We start from the raw sequence: 20502 nt of genomic DNA, 5'->3' as shown, positions 1-20502 counted from the left end.
TAAGTGCTAGAGAAGTTCAGAAAATGGAGAGAAAATTATCAGCCAGAATGATCAGTGGTATCTTGTGGAGGAGGGAGACTTGATTCTGGATCTTAAAAAGGAGTAAGCTTTGGAGAAGTTAGGGAATAGGGGGCCTTTCAGGGAGGCATAATGACATTAAACAGAAATGCAGTGGTAGTTTACAGCAAGATATATTCTTGTCCAGTGAATATACCAATTTAATTGTAAGCTTAGTGTTTGAGAAGAAAATGGCAGGAAATTTAAATAAATAAAGAGATGGGCAGGGAATAAAAAGCTAGATTAATGAGTTTGAACTTCATCTTGAAAAAAATGGGCTCCCATTTCTTCAGAGAATGGCAAAAGCAAAAATTATTTTTTCCCCATCCCTCAGGTTTTCCTCAGCACCAGAAGAGGGGCTTGGATCCTCAATCGTGTAGGGGACTATGGATATCCTTTTGATACAGTTTTCTCATCTCGATTTAATCTTTTGCTGAAGAAGATTGTTGGTGAATCAGCAGCAAATAGATATTTGGAAAAAAAGATTAACCAAAGGTTTAATCATGAAATGTTTGGCCTGAAGCCTAAACACAGGTATGTTCCAAGGCTTGGAGTTGGCAGTGATGGCCAAGGCAAAGTATAAGGGCTGTGCCCACAGGCTAACAGTAGAGCTTGCCTCTACCTGTACATGAAGCAGATGCAGAGTCAGAAATCAGATTTCTACCTTGCCCCCACAGAAGTCCAAGATCTACTGGTCTGTAATTTTCCATCTAGAATTCTCCTTGGCATTAACCATTTTATCATTCTCCAAGGTACAAGTTCTTTTTACATGGTGCCCAACAGCAACAATAAAATGGTAGCAGAGGGCAGTTCATCCTTCATTCATCCAACAAACAACTGAGCATCTGAGCCAAGCATTAAACTGGCTTGAGAATACTGAGACTCAAGGCCTAATAGTAATACTAACATCTTACCTTTTTGAAGACTTAATATAAGACAAACACGGTGCTAAATGTGTTACACGCACGATCTCATTTAGTCCTCACAGTAGCCCTATAGGTTGGTACTATTTTGATCTCCATTTTGCAAATATAAAAATTTACATGGAGAAACTAACTTGCCCAAGATCACATAAGTAATAAATGAGAAATGGCTAGTTCTTTAAATACTCTAACAAGAAGACAGGTGGTAGAATATGATATGATAAGAGAAATGCATGGAGATTGTGAAGGACAGAAGTGTTCACACAGAAGTGGACTGTGATGGCATTTCCAGAGGGTGATTTTAAATGCTTTTTACTCCCTCCAACTTTTAATTTCTTTAATGTTTAGATTTACTTGCTGTAAAATAGTAAGTATAATGAACACCCATATACCCTTCATTTAGACTGACCTATTATTAACAGTTCACTATATTTCCTTTCTCTCTCTTTCTGGAGGTATACAGATCCATACATATATAGTATCTATGTATACATGCATGCATTCATACATTTTTTTACCTGAACTGTCTGAGAGTAACTACTTGTAGTCAATAAGACACTTTACCGTACATTCTTTAGCATACATTGCCTAAGAAAAAGGGCATTCTTTTACATAAACATAATATGTTATGTTTAGCAAACTGAACATTGATAAAGTACCATTATCTATTGATAATATATTGCATATTCAAATTTCCCAAATTGTTTCAATGATATTTGTAGCTTTTTGTTTTTTGGCCACACTGCATGGCTTAAAGTGCAGAGTCCTAACCACTGGACCACCAGGGAATTCTTTGTAGCTTTTTTATTTTTAAAATCTAGGATTCTGTCAGGTATTACACCATTGCATTCAGCTGTCATATCTCTTTAATCTCTCTCAATCTGAAATGATTCTCTTCTTTTAACATGGATTTTTTTTTTTTTTTAAGAATTGAAGCCATTTGTTTTGCAGCAACTCTCTAAAGTTGGACTTTCATAGTTGTTCTTCCTCTATTATATTTAGATTAAATGGTTCTGGTGCAAATACTCATAGGTTATGTTGTGCCTTCTTGGTGGATCACATCAGGAACCAAACAACCACAGGTTATTGCATATTAATGATGTTAAATTTGATCACATGGATTTGGTAGTAGCTACCAGGTTCCTCTTCTGTAAAGATTTTTTTTTTTCTTTGAAATTAATCAGTGGGATGATACTTGGAGAGTGTGTTTTCCAACAAACTTTCAGCCATTTATTTGACCCAATTATGGGAACTGTAGCAGCCAAAACTTTGGGAATCACAAAAATAAACTGAGTCTTTATGAAATAACAGAGGAGATAGTCAAACAAATAGGGTAAGGAAGTAGCATTCTAATTATAAGTACAAGGTCTTAGAATAGCAAGAAATACATTATCCTGTAAGACCTGCACTTAGTTTGGTTAGGCTAGACTATTAGGCAGAGATAGAACAGTGCCTGGGTACATGTCCAGGTTTGCTGGAGATAAATAAAATAAAAAGTTTAGAATGAAGACAGTCCAGAGCCATCATCGAAAGGTTTTAAGCAAGTGAGTGACATAATAATAAATACATTTTTGAACAATCACTCCAAAAATAATGTAGAACACAGATTGAAGGGGGATGGAGCAGGAGACCCTGAAGACAACTCTAACAGTCCGGGTGAAACAGAGAATGAGTAAAACTATTCTGAAGATGTTTAAAGGAGAAAGGGTGGCCTTGGTGACCAGACGTAAGACTCACAGTTCTGTGATTTGAGCAACAGTGTGGAATTGTGGTACTGTTAGTGAAAAGGAGTGAGTTTGGAGAGAAAGATGAAATGATAAGGTTAGAATGAGAACAGAATCACAAACCTAAAGGTTTGAGTCAAAGAATTACTAAATGCAGCAAGCCAGTAATACTGTTTAAACAGCCCAGTTCCTGAGAAGAGGCCAGCTCTGTCTGAACATGACAGGCTGAGGATTCTCAGAGCCTGTTAACACAGTATCCAAGGATTCAGACTGTTTTTAGAAAGGTCCAAATTCTGCAAACCTGTCTTATTTTTTTGTCACCTTATCCTATGCTATTTCTGGGAAACACTACTTACCATAGCCAGAGGATCTCAAGGGAGTTCATCAAAAACCGTATTGATATAAATCCTAAAGTCCTAGGCTGCGGGACCTTAGGCAAGTCACTTAACTTCTTTAGTCCTCAGTTTCCTCATCTATAAAACCTGGATAGTGATGACTGGCCTGTCTCCTTCATTAGGTTTACATTCATGTATGTAAAATCAGTTTATAACTGTAGATTACTATACACATGTAGTTCATTATACAGTTTGGAAAATGATGGTTCAGGTCTACCTTCTGGTTCTTTGAAACTAAAATGAGACTCAATAGGATGCTGATAATACAGTTCTGCAGACTTTCTGACATATGGATAGAAACCACTAGACTCTGGCCTTATTATATCACCAAGAGCATTATTATTCCTTGAGAAACCATACATGTACTTTTCAAATAAGACCATAATTCCCTTACTTCTCCAATATCTTCCCTTTCAATGCCTCCCACAGTCCAACATCTACTCTGAGATCATCCTTATCTTTATCAAGCTGGTATATATTAGACCCTTCCCAAATTTCATGAATAAAGGGAAACTATTGGCATATTGATTAACCACCTCAATCAAAGCAGAATTTTATTTACATGGTAATGATTTCTCTCTCTCTCTCTCATGATCTCTCTCGTTTCTCCTTCTTTATCATCATTCACAGAGTGTTCAGTCAGCATCCAACAGTAAATGATGACCTGCCAAACCGTATAATTTCTGGCTTTGTGAAGGTGAAAACAAATGTGAAGGAATTCACAGAGACAGCAGCCATATTTGAGGACGGCTCCAGGGAGGATGACATTGATGCTGTTATCTTTGCTACAGGCTATAGCTTTGCATTTCCTTTTCTTGAAGATTCTGTCAAAGTGGTCAAAAACAAGGTATCCCTGTATAAAAAGGTCTTCCCTCCTAACCTTGAAAAGCCAACTCTTGCAATCATAGGCTTGATCCAGCCCTTGGGTGCCATTATGCCCATTTCAGAGCTCCAAGGACGCTGGGCCACTCAAGTATTTAAAGGTAAGTGACCATGTAAGATGATTACCTAATTACTTAGCAGTATATTTAATTATGTTTATGTTGTTGCTTGTAAATAGTCAGATAGTATGTATGATTATAACAGTGCCTGGCACAAAGTTAGTGCTCAAAAATTAATTTTTGAGGGAATATAAAGTAGTAATTTATAACCATGGACCTATAGCAAAATCTCCTGGGAAAATTTCCCAAAATAGGCATGTTTTGCTGGTGGTATTTAGTTAATAAGTCTGAGATGGAGCTGATATAAAATCATTGAGACAATGTTCCCCAGGTGATTACAATGTGCACTCCAGATTAAAATCCACTCTTCTAGATGTTAGAAAACTGATACATATTTGTGAAGCAATATTCTTCTATTATAGTTAGAGAAAGTCAAATATAGAAGTGTGTGACTTGATTTCAGCAAAAAATTAAGACCAGGTAAAGACTAGTCCAGAATATAGAAGATTCAGCCACTCAAATGCTCAATTTTCCCCCTTTATATTCCCTTTTTCAGAAAGTTTTGGCTACGAGACCATGAGAAAAACTTTGGGGTTTGGGGTAGTAGGTTCAGTATGAATTAGCAGAATAATGTGGCTTCTAAAAGACTTAATTATACCTGACATCATTAAAAAACTATAATACCCTGGAATTTACAACATTCTTCTCTAAACTGGTCAGACCACACCTAAAGATATTTTAAAAGTGAAACTGGAGTACATTAAAAGGAGAGAGATAAGAATGGTTAAGGGATTTGAAAATGTGCCATTTGAGGTACTAAAAAGGAGCTGACATATAGAATCAGGGATCAGATCTGATAGACAGAGTACCTGAAGAACTATGGATAAAGGTTCATAACATTGTTATAGGAAGCAGTGATCAAAACCATCCCTAAGTAAAAGAAATGCAAAAAGGTGAAATGGTTGTCTCAGGAAGCCCTAAAAAGAGCTGAGAAAAGAAGAGAAGTGAAAGGCAAAGGAGAAAAGGAAAGATATACCCATCTGTATGCAGAGTTCCAAAGAATAGCAAGGAGAGATAAGAAAGCCATCCTAAGTGAACAATGCAAAGAGAGAGAGGAAAATAATAGAGTGGGAAAGACTAGAGATCTCTTCAAGAAGATTAGAGATACCAAAGGCACATTTCATGCAAAAATGGGCATAATAAAGGACAGAAACATTATGGAACTAACAGAAGCAGAAGATATTAAGAAGTGGCAAGAATACACAGAAAAACTATACAAAAAAGATCTTAATGACCTAGACAACCATGATGGTGTGATCACTCACCTAGAACCAGACATCCTGGGGTGTTAAGTCAAGTGGGCCTTAGGAAGCATCACTACAAACAAGGGTAGTAGAGGTGATGGAATTCCAGCTGAGCTATTTGAAATCCTAAAAGATGATGCTTGAAAGTGCTGTGTACTCAATATGCCAGCAAATTTGGAAAACTCAGCAGTGGCCACAGGACTGGAAAAGTTCAGTTTTCATTCCAATTCCAAAGAAGAGCAATGCCAAAGATTGTTCAAACTGCCACAAAATTGCACTCATTTCACATGCTAGCAAGGTAATGCTCAAAATCCTTCAAGCTAGGCTTTAACTTTGTGTGAACCAAGAAATTCCAGATATACAAGCTAGATTTAAAAAAGGCAGAGAAACCAGAGATCAAATTGCCAACATCTGTCAGATCACAGAAAGAGCAAGAGAATTCCATAAAAACATATACTTCTGCTTTATTGACTATGCAAAAGCCTTTGACTGTGTGAAAAGTGAACGTTTCTCAGTCATGTCTGACTCTTTGCGACCCTATGGAATTCTCCAGGCCAGAACACTGGAGTGGGTAGCCTTTTCCTTCTCCAGGGGATCTTCCTAACCCAGGGATTGAAGCAAGCTCTCCTGCATTGCAGGCGGATTCTTTACCAGCTGAGCCACCAGGGAAGCCCCTTTGACTGTGTGGATCACAACAAACTGTGGAAAATTCTTAAAGAGATGGGAATACCAGACCACCTTACCTGCCTCCTGAGAAATCTGTAGGCAGGTCAAGAAGCAACTGTGAGAACCAGACATGGAACAACGGACTGGTTCCAAATTGGGAAAGGAGTATATCAAGGCTGTATATTGTCATCCTGCTTATTTAACTTATATGCAGAGTACATCATGCAAAATGCCAGGCTGGATGAAGCACAAGCTGGAATCAAGATTGCCGGGAGAAATATCAATAACCTCAGATATGCAGATGACACTGCCCCAATGGCAGAAAGTGAAGAGAAACTAAGGAGCCTCTTGATGAAAGTGAAAGAGGAGAGTGGGAAAGGTGGCTTAAAACTCAACGTTCAAAAAACTGAGATCATGGCATCCAGTCCCTTCCCTTCATGGCAAATAGATGGGGAAACAATGGAAACAGTGACAAACTTTATTTTCTTGGGCTCCAAAATCACTGCAGATGGTGATTGCAGCCATGAAATTAAAAGACGCTTGCTCTTTGGAAGAAAAGGTATGACAAACCTAGACAGCATATTAAAAAGCAGAGACGTTCCTTTGCTGACAAAGGTCCATCTAGTCAAAGCTATTGTTTTTCCAGTAGTCATGTATGGCTGGGAGAGACCATAAAGAAGGCTGAGTGCTGAAGACTTGTTGCTTTTTAACTGTGGTGTTGGAGAAGACTCTTGAGAGTCTTTTGGACTGCAAGGAGATCCAACCAGTCCATCCTAAGGGAAATCAGTCCTGAATATTCGTTGGAAGGACTGATGCTGAAGCTGAAGTTCCGATACTTTGGCCACCTGATGTGAAGAAATGACTCACTGGAAAACAGCCTGATGTTGGGAAAGATTGAAGACAGGAGGAGAAGGGGATAACAGAGGATGAGGTGGTTGGATGGCATCACTGACTCAACGGACATGAGTTTGAGTAAGCTTCGGGAGTTGGTGATGGACAGGGGAGCCTGGCATGCTGCAATTCATTGGGTCACAAAGATCGGACACGACTGAGTGACTAAACTGAACTGTTTCAGAGTTCTTATAAAAATTACAGCTTCTTCCCTGGTGAAGACCTCATGGTAGTAGAGAAAAAGAAACAATGGTGATAGATGGGAGTGAAAACTAGTACAGCCACTCTGGAGAACAGTGTAGAGATTCCTTAAAAAACTGGAAATAGAACTGCCATATGACCTAGCAATCCCACTGCTGGGCATACACACTGAGGAAACCAGAATTGAAAGAGACACATGTACCCCAGTGTTCATTGCAGCACTGTTTACAATAGCCAGGACATGGAAGCAACCTAGATGTCCATTGGTAGAAGAATGGATAAGGAAGTTGTGGTGCATATACACAGTCAAATGTTACTCAGCTATTAAAAAGAATACATTTGAGTCAGTTCTGATGAGGTGATGAAACTGGAGCCTATTATACAGAGTGAAGTAAGCCAGAAAGAGAAACACCAATATAGTATAGTATCGCATATATGTGGAATTTAGAAAGACAGTAAAGATGACCCTATATGCAAGACAGTAAATGAGACATAGATGTAAAGAACAGGCTTTTGGCCTATGTGGGAGAAGGAAAGGGTGGGACGATATGAGAGAAGAGCATTGAAAATGTATATTACCATATGTAAAATAGATGACCAGTGCAAGTTTGATGCATGAAGCAGGGCACTCAAAGCTGGTGGCCTGGGACAAACCAGAGGGATGGGGTGGGAGGGAGGTGGGAGCGGGGTTCAGGATGGTGGGACACATGTACACCCATGGCTGATTCATGACAATGTATGGCAAAAACCACCACAATATTGTGAAGTAATTAGACTCTAATTAAAATAAATAAAAATTTAAAAAAGATTAGCAAAAAAAAAGCTTTTCCAGATTTCCCCAAAGATCTTTCATTTTTCTTCTTTTTCTCTTAATTTTTTGGCCACACCATGGGGCACATAGGATCATAGTTCCCCAACCAGGGATCAAACGCATGCCCCCTGCATTGGAAGCATGGAGTCCTAACCACAGGGACTCCCAGGGACTCCCAGAGTTCTTTCATTTCTTAATTCTTTAATTCTATCCAGTAGATTTGTATTCCTTGAGCGCTGGACCAGCAATCCAATGCAAGTAACCCATTAAGTTGGCTAATTCCAGTCATATTAAGTGGGTCTTTTACGTGGGTCAATTAAGTAAGAGGAAAAAGTTGCATTAAAATAGGCCACAGCACCTTAGTATACTTTGAACAAACAACTGAGACTCTTCCAGAATCAGTGAACTATTGAGAGGATTAGGGAAAAAGCATTTGGAAGATTCTGCATTATGGCTGTGGGATTAAGGGATTTTAGGGGAATAGTATAAAAAGCCCAGTTATCTATGCTAGCAGAGTTTAGTGCTAAGTCCTCCAGCTTTCAACACTGGAAGAAAGAATCATCAGAGAATCCCTATAAATTTATCAAACTTCCAAAAGGAACCCTGAGTTTTTTCTAATACTCATACCCCTACACTCTACATACCAAATTCTTGCCTTTCTCATCTCTGAGTAATACCCTCACTGTGCTGACTTTACGCCTTTAGAATCAGCTAGTTTCACACATGCCCGGCTCAGCCTGTCTTCTTGCCTGACGTGTTCTTTCCTAACAAGTCCCATTTCCTTTCTTCCTCTGTTCTCTAGAATTACTATTCTCTTGTTAAGGAAATAGTACACCCTTTTCTGGAACACTGAGTCTGCTTGCTTGCCTTGACCAAAATCTAGTTTTCTTTTATCTTTGTCTCTTTTGTAACCTCTCAAGAGACCTTACAAGAATTGCACTTTCATTTAGTAACTTTCTTCCTTTGCAAACCATATGAAGTGAAACAATTCTCTGGATCACAAGGAGGCATTATGTCATAGCATGGCATTCAAGTTCCTTCACAAGTTACTTCACATGCTGGTTTTTCAGGCCCCTCTTTCACTACTTTTACCATATATCCTCTCATCTTCTAGATCCTATCATCTTCTAGATCTTCTAGCTGGCTTAACCCACTAAGAGCAAACATAGCTCTTTGTTTTTCTGGCTGCCTTGGGTCCTCCTTGCAGGGCACAGGCTTCTCTAGTTGTGGTGCGAGGGCTTAGCTGCTCTGCCGCATGTGGGTTCTGAGTTCCCTAACCAGGGATTGAACCCACATCCCCTGCATTGGCAGACAGATTCTGAACCACTAGACCACCAGGGAAGTCCCCTGAAAGTTCTTTAAATGAAAGAATCAAGTTTATTTGCCTTTGTCTTCCAAGACTAGACCAATGCCTAGCACATGGGAGGCAGCCAATAAATCTCTATTCAATGAATGCAAGTTCAGCTTTGGTGGTTTTCTGAACTCTACAGTTGTTGTTCAGTCCCTAAGTCGCGTCTGACTCTTTGCAACCCCATGGCCTGTAGCACGCTGGGCTTCACTTTAGAGTTGGGTTTAGAGTTGGATACAGCCAAGGGAGGAAATGAACAGGCTTTTTCTCCACAAATAAGGAATAAAGGGGAAGGCAAAAAAAGACAGAGAAAACAGCAGAAGCAAAGGCATAAGGTCTGAGTACCTTTAGAGTTGGCTCAAATTTTCTATATGGCATAGTACCTATAAGTTCTGGGCATAAAGCTAATCATTGAAATTGAGAGTTTCCATGTTAGTGCTTTCTTACCTTTGTCTAGCCATGTCCTTGGTGTTGGTGTTAAATGCCTGCTACTGGAACTCTGTGCATTGGTGCATAAATTTATTTGTTAAGACTGGGTATTATGAGTTGCCTTTGACCTTACCCCTCACTCTCACCAAATAAAAAAGTTTATAAGGTAAGGTTTATTTCCCAAGGGACTTAAGGCATAAAACAGATTGACAGTTTATTTTTACTTCCTTCTCTCTGTGGTATAAAGCCCCTTTGTGATTGAGTCCAAGTACAGATGTGTTTCCCATCATCCTCCCACCCTTTTACTTTGAGCCTACTTTTTCATATACTTTTTTATCATTTTCTCATGTCCATATCTCATTTCCCATTTGAAAGACTATTTTAGGGAGGAGGCAGATATTGGTTGGAAAGCAGATTAGGAGAAATTTCTTCCAAAGACAAAGTGGGAAAGAGTAAGCTACCAAAGTTAATATGATTATATTCTGGTGGTGGAAGGGTAAGGTGATCAACTGAATGTGTAACTTCCTTGGTACAGAAAACTAGCCTGTATTCCCCTGAATTCTCCAGAGCATGGTAATTGTTAATAGGATTATTATTCATACTGAGGTCATTTTACACTTAAATTTTTTATTTTTTTTCTCTTTAGGGTTAAAGACATTGCCCCCCAAAGGTGAAATGATGACAGAAATAGCTAAGGTTCAAGAGGCTATGGCAAAACAGTAAGAATTCTCCCAATTTTTCCCACTCAATTCTTAAGAAGGGCAATGTTGTACTATATTTATTTTCCTTGTGTTCATTTAAGGATTTAGATATTTTGAAGGAAAGGAAATAATAGTCTGTGACAACAGAATAGAGAAATACCACCAAATGATTTGAGTATGGATGGGAAAGGAGAGAAGAGCTGAAGAAAATCCTACGTGTAGGGCCTAAAAGAAAAGTCAAGTAGTAAAAAGCACATGGAGAGAAAACCAGGTATGTTATTTTGGCAAGAATCACTGGCTGCCAGAGAAAGGAGGGGCAGCGATGAATTAATGAGAGGTAGATACGGTCAAATTAGAAATCTGTAGGTAGACTTGCAGATCTGCAGAGGTCATTTGCTGGCTGGCCTGTGACAGCATACTGAGGCCACAGTCGCTCTTGGTATGAACAGTCTATATGATCTGGGAAGGTGGTGCTCAGTGCTTATTTAGCAATCTGAGTTTCAGAACTTAAACTTATTCACTGGGTGATTTTTACTTGAACAAAGTTGATGTTGATCAAGTCCTAAAAGTCAGAGGCACAATCACCCCATGCCCAAAGACATGGTTTTCTTCAGTTATGTGATTATACCAGTGTAACTCTCCCTTCTGGGAGGAAGAGAAAGGTTTTATTTAACCCTGATACCCTTTCTAGGTGCCCCCCTGTTTTCCTCCTTCCTTTCACTGCCAAGCTTCAGCAGTATAAACATTCTGTATTACATGCTGTAAATTGGCACCTTTTCTCCTTCCGTTGTAACTTCCATCCTTATTCCTGCAATTGCTCTCCTAAGAGTTATCTATGAACAACTTAATTTTTCTTTCACTACTGTCTGGTGCTTTTTAACACCTCTTCCTGCTTGGAGTGCTTTCTTTCCCTGGCACTATTTATTATTTTCATTATTAATTATATTTATTATTGGGCTTCCTAGGTGGCTCAGATGGTGAATAATCTTCCTGCAGTACAGGAGACTTGAGTTCCATCCCTGGGTTGGAAAGACCCCCTGGAGAAGGGAATGGCTACCCACTCCAGGATTTTTGCCTGGAGAATTCCACGGACAGAGGAGCCTGGTGGGCTACAGTCCATGGGGTCACAATATTATATTATTTAACTATTTTATTATATTTATGATTTAGTATGTATTTATTATCAATTATATTTACATCAGGTATTATATTTATTATATTATTTAAATATATTTATTATTACCCCATCTCAATTTTCCTCCTTCCTTCCTTTGACTTACCTTCCGACTGTGAGCAGTGCCTAAGGATAATATTTAACCTTTACTGAGGGTCAACTTTGTGCAAATACTAAGTGTTTTACATGTATGAGCTTATTTAATTCTTGAAACAATCCTACAAAGCAGGTACTAGTGTATCTCTGTGACATCTCCCTGAGTAGTACAGTTGTTGACCCACTACATGCCTGTAAACCCATGAGCTAACACAACACCCATAAGGGAAATCTCTCAAATTCTTTCCTGGCTTACCTTCTTCTATTCTAAACTTTAGTCCCATTTCATCAATTCCTTTGCCTATCTATCAGTTCCTCAGGAATTCTATCTTACCAGTTCTATTTCAAATTTATTTTCTATCATTTTTCCTGCCCTGTTTTTTATAGTTTCTTTTGGCATTTCTATTTTTATTTAAAGAAATGTTTTTTCGCTGTACAGCATGTGGGATCTTAGTTCCCTGACCAGGGATTGACCCCATACCCTCCTTTCCTCTCCCCACTGCCCTGCATTGGAAGTGCAGAGTTTTAACCACTGGGCTGCCAGGGAAGTTCCTTTTCCTGTCCTTTTTGGATTTCTAGTAAGCCCATCTAATCACAGTTAACCTGACTTGACTTTTCTCTTATTTTTTTCTGCCCCACTGTTCTTTGTTTTTTTATAGAAAGTAAAAAGAGAAAGTCATCAGTTAGCTCTTAAATCCCACTGGCTTCCCAGATGGCACTAGTGGTAAAGAACCCACCTGCCAATGCAGGAGATGTAAGAGATGTGGGTTCAATTCCTGGGTTGAGAAGATCCCCTGGTGGAGGGCAGGGCAACCCACTCCAGTATTCTTGCCTGGAGAACCCCATGGACAGAGGAGCCTGGCGGGCTACAGTCCGTAGCGTCGCAAAGAGTCGGACACGACTGAAGCGACTTAGCATGTACTTTTCACATAGGTATTGTACTGTTACCACATTTTCTCTCCCAAAGCCCATTTTGCTCTTCAAATCTGCACTTGGTGTAATCATTCCATCTGGTTCCATTTGGAGGAAACTTGTAGGATAAGTCATCCTCCCCCTCCTTTCAGGATTCCAAATTAATGTTGGTCCTGGGAAGTCCTGCCCTTTGGACTCTACCATCACCTCCCTCATAAAGTAAGGGAGGATCCTAAACTTGAGAATTTTTGTGGTGGGTTCTTTCTGACAACATCAGAGTCCTCTGTATCTCGATCTGCTATGTTTGCTTCCATATATCCACCCTTATTTTCTACAAAATTCTTCCTCTACTGTAGGTAGTGCCCACGAATATTCTGTGCTCACATTCTATCCTCATTCTTGCTTTCTTCCTTCACTATGCCATTCCCTTGACGTGTAAGGCTCTCCTCTTTGTTCTTACTTTATCTATTTCTTCCATATCCTTCAAGAACTTATCATAGCTCTGTTTCAACTACCCTCCTCTACATTTCTATTTATCAGCCTAAAACCACATGATTTAACAAAGTCTTAAATTCTTCTCTGTTTCATGTGTACCTGTCTACTCCAATAGATTATAAGGTCCTTAAGGATAGAGACAGGGTCTTTGCTTTCTTCTCTGTTTTCTACAGTTCCTATCCCAATATTGAGCCAATAGCAGACACTCAGAAAGCACTGATTGATTGAATTGTTAATAGGCCATGGTTTCTGTCTTCTCTGCTTCAGGTTTGTGGAAAGCCAACGCCATACCATTCAGGGAGACTATATAAGTACCATGGATGAGCTTGCTGATCTGGTGGGCGTCAAGCCCAATCTGCTGTCCCTGGCCTTCACTGACCCCAAACTGGCGTTCCAGTTATTTTGGGGACCCTGTACTCCAATCCAGTATCGTCTACAGGGTCCTGGAAAGTGGGATAGAGCTCGAAAAGTGATCCTCACCACAGAAGATCGTATCAGGAAGCCACTAATGACAAGAATAGTTGAAACCGATAATTCCAAGACTTTGACAATAACAATGGCCAAGTTTATGTTGGCTGTTGTTTTCTTTGCTATGATTATAACCTATCTGTAGCTGTTCCATTGTCATGGTCCCAGTTTTCTTGGAAAGCTGAATCTGCAGATGCCTTTGGAGCCTGACAAGATTGAACAATGTTCATTGTCCAAAAAGAGATCTTTCCTATTGTCCAGAAATCTACTTTTCTTTCTCTTTCCAAAGCATTCATTCTTTTTCCTCTTTTCCCTACAGTGAAATCTCAGCATTTCATTTGTATTGACTTACTTCCCTTACTCTTATGACTCACTACATTTTCCTTCCAGTCATTCCTGGACCATGAGCTTAGATACTCTTTTAGTCATCTTTGTTTCTCCTTAGCAGAATTCCTGGAATGTGGCAGGTGCTTAATAAATGTGTGCCGTCATTTATCAAATATTGTGGTGGGGAACATAAGCCAATATCTACATAGGAAATGGGTGACTCCATGTAACTGTGCTTCTGACAGTATTTGGTTTTCTACTAGAAGCTGAATCTTCTGTTGTTTTTAATATATAACTAAATGCATTTTTCCTGAGAGATAAGAGGAAAAAAAATGGTCTTATAACTGTTGTACACACCTAAGATAAGATATATAGATACTTAAACATTTTATTTCACTATCTATTCACTGGTATATCTGATAGCTGGTCATTTCTCTTCTTTTCCCCTAAGCAACACATTTCTACTTTCTCACTGAGAACTACCTTCAACTATCTAGGCTCATGGATCGTTCTAACAACCTAGCAGCTGCCAACAGGCTCAACCTGACTGGAAAAACTGGGATTTTAAATTAGCAGTCCAGTCCTTTTTGATCTCTCAGTTCTCATATTAGGACACAAGACTTTGTCTTAGGAACTGTGATAAGTAGCCATCAACTGCTATAGTATGACCTACAAATGTGACTGGATTTCCCCCCCACCCCCAACTCCTACTTTCTCCCCTCCATACCCTCCCACACAGAGAAAGTCAAGGTAATTCAAAGAGGTCAGTTATGTAATAAATTAAAATTGATGATAACTAAATATAGGGGGTATTCTACTTTTAACAGTTATGTCAGAAATTGCAAGTTATGAAAAACAAAGCAAATGAAATGAAAATCAGGGACTCCAGTTTATGTCCAAGAGCTGCTGTTGAGTCTGTTTTCTCATCCATAGTAGTGTTGCTCTGTTCTTGTGCCTCAGAGAAGTTAACTCAATGTTAACTTTTGGGCAAACTGAATTTCATGAAGAAAGGTACTGGATGTACCCATCAAGTGTGTGTTCATAAAGACGCTGTTGTGTAATACATTTTGGGATTGCTGTCTATGACTTAACAAAAGAATACGTTTGAACAGCTGAAGAAACAACATTAGAAATTATCTGCTTTCCCAATATAAATAAGAGAACCAGAAATGTGAGAACTACAACTGCTTCTTAATCATAAAACTATTAATATTTGTACAATTCCCTGCTATTTTGCCTGTGGAAAAACTTTTTGAGAATGAGAAGGTCTTTTGCCTTCCATAATTCTTGTGATACTTGGGATTTATCTTCTATTAAAATGGACCTAGTATTTTTTTTTTTAATTGGAGTAGTTGCTTTACAATGTTTTGTTAGTTTCTCCTGTACAGCAAAGGGAATCAGCTATATGTATACATATATCCCCTCTGTTTTTGGATTTTCTTCCCCATTTAGGTTACCACAGAGCACTAAATAGAGTTCCTTTTGCTATACAGTAAATTCTCTAAAATGGACCTAGCATTTTCTAATCTGCAGACTATTCTAGTGCAAGAGTAAATGAAAAGCCACTTCTTTTTCATTTCCTTCTTTTAACATATACATTTTCCTCTTTTAGTGTGTAAGTTTGTTGAATTAATAGTCCTTTGACAACATAATTCCTAGTTATCAGTAATAAATACTCCACTTTCCTCTTTAAATAAAAAGCATGTAATTCTAAGTTCATTGACTCTCTCACTTTATGTATGATATGAAAGTTTACAAAAAAAAAGCCCATCATCGTAAACCAAGCTAAAAGTCAGATGTGAATAGGAAAGTGAACTCAAAACAAACTCAAGATACAAAGCCCTAGTTACTGATTTTGTTGTCATTGTTGTTTAGTTGCTAAGTCATGTCCGACTCTTTTGGCCCTATGGACTGTAACCCACCAGGCTTCTCTGTCCATGGGATTTCCCAGGCATGAATACTGAAGTGGGTTGCCATTTCCTTCTCCAGGGGATCTTCCCAGCCAGGGATCAAATCCATATCTCCAGTGTCTCCTGGATTGCAGGTGAATTCTTTACTGCTGAGTCATCTGGGAAGCCCCAGTTACTGATTAATACTCATCAATTTACCACATCTTTCTTTTGTAATTATATTAAAAAGTAATATCATTTTCCTAATTATATTATACAAAAAAAAAAAAAGAGAGAGAGAGAGAGAAAGCTTTCTTGTAGTACCAGAAAATACATGTAACTCCGTGGCTGATTCATGTCAATGTATGACAAAACCCACTGCAATGTTGTGAAGTAATTAGCCTCCAACTAATAAAAATAAATGAAAAAAAAAAGCAAACTGGTGGGAGTATGTCATAGGGACACAGGAACCAACTGAAAATGGTCCCAGTGGCCAAAGCTGAATAACAGTATAAATAATCTAGTGATCTCGAGTGGCCTAGGCCTGCAGCAGCTTGAAGTGGGGTTTTGGTTCCCAGCCAGAGACTGAGGCTGGATCATGATGGTGAAAGCACCAAATCCTAGCCACTAGGCCAGTCGTCAGTGACAAGGCCCTGGCTCTTCAGCTTTGCAGAAAAGAATTCCCACAAAGAGAGAAAGTAGTGAAACCAGTAAAAGTATTTATTAGGAAGCAAAAGAGTACCATATGTGTGGATAGATACATAGACAGAGAGACAGTCCCTGAGTTGTGCCTTCGTGGCAATTTGAATTACTTTTATGGGCCATTTCTTCCAGTTTCTTTCGGCCAATCATTTTGATTTGCCTGGTTCGGTGTTCATATTTGGTATATCTCAGGATCCTCCCGTGTGTGCCAAGTTGGAGTCTATGGAAAAGGCCTATGGGTTGAGCATCCCTTAGCACTCTCCTTCAAGGAGACTTTCTGTGAATGTGTGGTCAGGAGGTCTCCTGGCTTCAAGAATAAGAAATACATGGCCTGGGCAGGGCTCAACCTCTTCCCTTAATTGTCTCGATATTCTTGTCTTGGAGTTTCAGTTCACAGGGAATAAATCTCCAATCACTTTACTGGGTGGGGTGGGGGCACGGTAATCTACCTCCTGCCTCACTAGTACTGGATTATAATATAAAGTATTAAAAATGCCCATGAGTCCATACTGATATAAATAAGTGATTGAGTAATAAATAGGGCAGAACAGACAAAACTCCCATAGGAAGAATTCTGAACATTTACATAACTACAGTACCCTCAAGGAGTTGTAGCATAATTCCCCACTCCTTAAGTATAGGCTGAGGAGAGTGACTTCCTTCCAAAGAGAACAGTATGAAAAGCGGGGGCAATAACTTTGCAGTGGAGAAATCCAAGAAACACTGCCTCAACTGGGTGATCAAGATTAACATCAACAGTGAGGTCATGTTGACAGTATGTATTCTTGATATGATGTGATGAGAAAGGTACTTAGCATCTATGGTCTTCCCCCCTAAAACCATAACCCAGTCTACCTGTGAGAAAAACATCAGACAAACCCAAGTTCAAGAATATCTTACAGAATACCTGACCGTCTCAAAACTGTCAAGCTCATCAAAGAAACAGGAAGGTCTGAAACTGCTGTAGTATAGAGGAGCCTAAGGAGACCTGATAACTAAATGCAATGTATCTTAGATGGGTCTTGGAAAATAAAAAGGACAAGAAGTAAAAACTGAAGAAGTGTTAATAAACTATGGATTTTGGTTAACAACAGTGTACTGATTGGTTTATTGGTTGTGACAAATGTACCACAATAATGTAAAATGTTAACAATAAAATAAATTGGATGTGGGATATACAGAGGCCCTATACTCTCTTCCCAAGTTTTTCTTAAAACTATTCTAAAAATCTTAAATTATTAAAGAAAAAAGAAACATATTCCTTTGGTTCAGGATTTGACCCGGAGCCATAATCTAGTGGAATTTTCTCAGAGAAGAAATACTGTTACATTGGACACTACCATTCATTTAAATTGCTGTCTTTTCCCTTGATCAGGCTACAAATAAAGCTGTTGTAATAAAGCACACTATAACTTACTACAGCAATTTTTTTTCCTTTGCTGAATAAGTACAGGCTACAGTTGTAGAGAGGAGAAAATGGTAATGGGAGGTCAAAGGACACCTTTTCTTAAAATACTCAGTTAATTTCTCTCTTGTAACTAGGCATATTAAGCCAATCGTCTCCACTAGCAAATTGTATGATACATTAATGACAAGTACATTCATGAATGAGATAATTTTACTCTTCCTTTGGGGAAGATACTTTATTATTAATTTGTATGTTCCTAGTACCCAATATATTGTCTGAAACATAGTAAGACCTCAGTAAATTAGTGATTAGTTAATTAAATAAATTCAACATGGGAGATAACAGTATGAATGAGTCTTTTAAAAAGTAAATAAAATAGTGAATAATACTTTACCATTTTATTAAAAAGTGATCAGGAGATTGAGGGGTTCTTTTTTTTTTTTGTTTGTTTGTTTGTTTTTTTCACTTTTATTTTTTTTATTATTTTTTTTAATTAATTTATTTATTTTTTCAGTGGTTTTTGTCATACATTGACATGAATCAGCAATAGATTTACACGTATTCCCCATCCCGATCCCCCCTCCCACCTCCCTCTCCACCCGATTCCTCTGGGTCTTCCCAGTGCACCAGGTTCGAGCACTTGTCTCATGCATCCCACCTGGGCTGGTGACCTGTTTCACCATAGATAATATACATGCTGTTCTTTCGCAACATCCCACCCTCACCTTCTCCCACAGAGTTCAAAAGTCTGTTCTGTACTTCTGTGTCTCTTTTTCTGTTTTGCATATAGGGTTGTCGTTACCATCTTTCTAAATTCCATATATATGTGTTAGTATGCTGTAATGTTCTTTATCTTTCTGGCTTACTTCACTCTGTATAATGGGCTCCAGTTTCATCCATCTCATTAGAACTGATTCAAATGAATTCTTTTTAACGGCTGAGTAATATTCCATGGTGTATATGTACCACAGCTTCCTTATCCATTCATCTGCTGATGGGCATCTAGGTTGCTTCCATGTCCTGGCTATTATAAACAGTGCTGCGATGAACATTGGGGTGCACGTGTCTCTTTCAGATCTGGTTTCCTCAGTGTGTATGCCCAGGAGTGGTATTGCTGGGTCATATGGCAGTTCTATTTCCAGTTTTTTAAGAAATCTCCACACTGTTCTCCATAGCGGCTGTACTAGTTTGCATTCCCACCAACAGTGTAAGAGGGTTCCCTTTTCTCCACACCCTCTCCAGCATTTATTGCTTGTAGACTTTTGGATAGCAGCCATCCTGACTGGCGTGTAATGGTACCTCATTGTGGTTTTGATTTGCATTTCTCTGATAATGAGTGATGTTGAGCATCTTTTCATGTGTTTGTTAGCCATCTGTATGTCTTCTTTGGAGAAATGTCTGTTTAGTTCTTTGGCCCATTTTTTGATTGGGTCATTTATTTTTCTGGAATTGAGCTTCAAGAGTTGCTTGTATATTTTTGAGATTAATCCTTTGTCTGTTTCTTCATTTGCTATTATTTTCTCCCAATCTGAGGGCTGTCTTTTCACCTTACTTATAGTTTCCTTTGTAGTGCAAAAGCTTTTAAGTTTCATTAGGTCCCATTTGTTTATTTTGCTTTTATTTCCAATATTCTGGGAGGTGGGTCATAGAGGATCTTGCTGTGATTTATGTCGGAGAGTGTTTTGCCTATGTTCTCCTCTAGGAGTTTTATAGTTTCTGGTCTTACATTTAGATCTTTAATCCATTTTGAGTTTATTTTTGTGTATGGTGTTAGAAAGTGTTCTAGTTTCATTCTTTTACAAGTGGTTGACCAGTTTTCCCAGCACCACTTGTTAAAGAGGTTGTCTTTTTTCCATTGTGTATCCTTGCCTCCTTTGTCAAAGATAAGGTGTCCATAAGTTCGTGGATTTATCTCTGGGCTTTCTATTCTGTTCCATTGATCTATATTTCTGTCTTTGTGCCAGTACCATACTGTCTTGATGACTGTGGCTTTGTAGTAGAGTCTGAAGTCAGGCAGGTTGATTCCTCCAGTTCCATTCTTCTTTCTCAAGATTACTTTGGCTATTCGAGGTTTTTTGTATTTCCATACAAATTGTGAAATTCTTTGTTCTAGTTCTGTGAAAAATACCGTTGGTAGCTTGATAGGGATTGCACTGAATCTATAGATTGCTTTGGGTAGAATAGCCATTTTGACAATATTGATTCTTCCAATCCATGAGCATGGTATGTTTCTCCATCTGTTTGTGTCCTCTTTGATTTCTTTCATCAGTGTTTTATAGTTTTCTATGTATAGGTCTTTTGTTTCTTTAGGTAGATATATTCCTAAGTATTTTATTCTTTTTGTTGCAATGGTGAATGGTATTGTTTCCTTAATTTCTCTTTCTGTTTTTCATTGTTAGTATATAGGAATGCAAGGGATTTCTGTGTGTTAATTTTATATCCTGCAACTTTACTATATTCATTGATTAGCTCTAGTAATTTTCTGGTAGAGTCTTTAGGGTTTTCTATGTAGAGGATCATGTCATCTGCAAACAGTGAGAGTTTCACTTCTTCTTTTCCTATCTGGATTCCTTTTACTTCTTTTTCTGCTCTGATTGCTGTGGCCAAAACTTCCAACACTATGTTGAATAGTAGTGGTGA

General features: G+C 38.6%; 1 protein-coding gene across 1 annotated transcript; it reads left to right on the top strand.

Moving 5' to 3' along the window:
* Positions 1-340: 340 nt before the first annotated feature.
* LOC122428506 (flavin-containing monooxygenase 5-like) lies at positions 341-17630 on the top strand (the record flags this gene model as incomplete). The annotated part of the gene is made up of 4 exons (XM_043448597.1): positions 341-591; positions 3730-4082; positions 10337-10409; positions 13336-17630. Coding segments are annotated over 4 exons (1023 nt in total), but the record flags the coding sequence as incomplete, so codon positions are not given.
* Between the last annotated feature and the right edge of the window lie 2872 nt (positions 17631-20502).

This window comes from Cervus canadensis, chromosome 2, assembly GCF_019320065.1.
Source record: "Cervus canadensis isolate Bull #8, Minnesota chromosome 2, ASM1932006v1, whole genome shotgun sequence".
Lineage (NCBI taxonomy): Eukaryota > Metazoa > Chordata > Mammalia > Artiodactyla > Cervidae > Cervus > Cervus canadensis.
This window is presented reverse-complemented; position numbering and strand designations above follow the sequence as displayed.